Consider the following 2,646-nt stretch of genomic DNA (forward strand, 5'->3'; position numbering starts at 1 on the left):
TTTTAATAATTTCTTTTATTTATTGAAGTTTATTTTTAACTATTTATGAGGAGTAGTAATAAGCAAGCAGAGTACGTATATCATTATTCCAATTGGATTTGTCAAAAATTGATTATATGCAGGTCCTATTCCAAAAGAGATTGGAAACATGACACTCCTTTTCCGCCTATCTCTCAACAACAATAATTTAAGTGGTATGCTTTTATGTCTATATTTATATTGTTGGGTTACAAAGTTACACTAATTAACTTATTGAATTTCTTTGTTGCCATTTTCAAAATTTGTACGACATTATTTCACAGGTAATATACCAAAAGAAATTAGTCTTCTTAATAAATTGGATACACTCAACATTGCAACCAACAATATGAGTGGACCATTGCCGAAGGAAATTGGAAACATGACAGCCATCAGTAGAATATGGCTTTTCGAAAACAATTTAAATGGTATCACTCACTCACTCACTCTCTTTCTTTATGACTCTCCATCTTCCATATGTTATTCTTGATTCCTATTCATAACAAATTTTTAGGTACTATACCTTCCATTTTTGGGAATATGCCGAAGTTGATTTATTTAGGACTCTATCGAAACAAATTAATTGGACAAATTCCATCATCAATTTGCAACTTGAGATCGCTTCAAGTTCTCCAATTGTCAAATAATCATTTGGAAGGGCCAATTCCAAAATGTGTGGGAAACTTGAGCACATCTCTAAATGTCCTCCATTTGAATGCAAATAAACTCAGTGGCCTCATCCCATCAACATTCAGAAAGAATTGCAGTATTGAGTCAATCAATCTGAATGGAAACAAATTGAAAGGAACACTACCCCAAACCATAGCCAACTGTCAAGGTCTGCGGGGCATAGACATAGGTGGTAATGAAATACGAGGTGCGTTTCCCTTTTGGATGGAAACACTCCCTCAACTCCGCACCTTCATCTTATCATCAAATAAGTTCAATGGTACTATGTTGGTGACTTCAAACACTGAGCAACCATTTCCAAAGTTGCAAGTGTTGGATGTGTCACAAAATGCGTTTGTTGGTCCTCTACCTGATAGATATTTCAAGAACTTTCGAGGTATGATAAATGCCACGGAAAACCAGATTGATGAAGAAGCAGCATATTGGTTTTTAATATTTATGGAGTTGAAGCTTACATTGAAAGGATTGGATCAGTTATTGGGGCGACTGCTGACAACATTTACAACTATCGACTTGTCCTCCAATAGATTCTCTGGGAGCATTCCACCTTCTCTGGGAGATCTTAACTCTCTTAGATACTTGAATTTGTCTCACAATACCCTCATAGGGCATATACCGCCATCCCTTGGAGATATGAGATTACTCGAGTCATTGGACCTATCTTCAAACAAACTGGATGGAGAAATTCCAAATGAATTGGCAAGGTTGACATTTATTGGAAAGTTGAACCTTTCAATGAATAATCTTGAGGGAAAAATACCACAGTCTACTCAACTTTCCACATTTGGTAACGAATCATATGTGGGAAATGTAGGATTGTGTGGATTTCCATTGACGAGAAAATGTGCAGGGAGTGATGGAAAACCGTTCATTCCTAAAGGAGGAGAAGAAGATGATGATGATGAGTATGGATTTATAGATGGATTTGGTTGGCGAAATGTGGTGTTGGGGTATGGATGTGGATTTGTAGTTGGAATTGGAATTGGTTACATGGTTATAAGAAGCGGAAGGCCAAGATGGTTAGTGGAATTCTTTTTTGGAGTTGGTTATAAATATAAGACGAAGAAGAGACGCAACAGAGCTGCACCAACACGAAGGGGAACTTAGGTTGGAAGGATTGTGTGCTCCTCTTGTGTTTAATTTCGAACTCTTTCTTGAGTTGTTTCGAATTTTCTTTCGTACTTACTTTTTTCGTTTTTGGATGTCATCATGAGAGCTTGTATTCGAGTTGTATTTCTATTTCTTTTACCTTGTTTAATTGCTAGTTCTGTGGTTTTCTCAATTTCAAATTTTGGGTTGTTGAAGTATATGAAATTGATCCATTATGCCTCTGAATTTTTGATCACCCACAATATATAGATAGTGCATCAAGAGTCTTATTTCAATAACTAAAACAAATAAAAACGAAATTGAAACCTAACTTGGAATAAATAACAAATCAATAAAGATAACAGTTAGAATTCTAAATCAACTATGATTAACATGGTAAAGTGACTTGATATAATCACAATATCTTCAACATTTCATATCCCTTAGAAACATTCACTGCATTGTACTCCCTGAGTTCCTTCATAGTTGAGTCATTTTTCCATTTCGGGAAGTTCCCTCATAGTTGAGTCATTTCCATTTATAGTAATTTTTTCCTCTCTCTTACTTTCCTCTCTCTTACTTTATTCACTTTTTACTTTATTCTCTCTGCATTTTTCTCTTTCTTACTTTTTTTATCTATTTATTTAACACACTCAACATTCATTTCTTAAACTCCGTGCCGAAAAGTTCCGCCTCAACTATGAGGGAACGGAGGGAGTAAATAATTTGCCATCCGTTCTCCCAAACGCCGCGCAACGTAACGACCTTATTGTTATGCCTAAATTCCATCATATGCTTGTCATAGTTTCGGTTAATCTCTCCCAAGCTCTTCAACCACGGATCTCCTAG

The 2,646-nt window shown here is 35.8% G+C and overlaps 1 protein-coding gene across 1 annotated transcript; it reads left to right on the forward strand.

Annotated features, from left to right (window-relative positions):
• The first annotated feature begins 558 nt into the window (after positions 1 to 558).
• On the forward strand, positions 559 to 1,815 carry LOC125190767 (receptor-like protein 9DC3). Its single transcript, XM_048088166.1, has one exon. The coding sequence runs from the start codon at positions 559 to 561 to the stop codon at positions 1,813 to 1,815; it is 1,257 nt and encodes a 418-aa protein (XP_047944123.1).
• The last annotated feature ends 831 nt before the right edge of the window (positions 1,816 to 2,646 follow it).

This window comes from Salvia hispanica, chromosome 1, assembly GCF_023119035.1.
Source record: "Salvia hispanica cultivar TCC Black 2014 chromosome 1, UniMelb_Shisp_WGS_1.0, whole genome shotgun sequence".
Classification (NCBI taxonomy): domain Eukaryota; kingdom Viridiplantae; phylum Streptophyta; class Magnoliopsida; order Lamiales; family Lamiaceae; genus Salvia; species Salvia hispanica.

What these genes read in the sequence shown, in the direction of transcription:
- LOC125190767 (XM_048088166.1), top strand. Translation starts at nt 559, where the DNA reads ATGCCGAAGTTGATTTATTTAGGACTCTATCGAAACAAATTAATTGGA.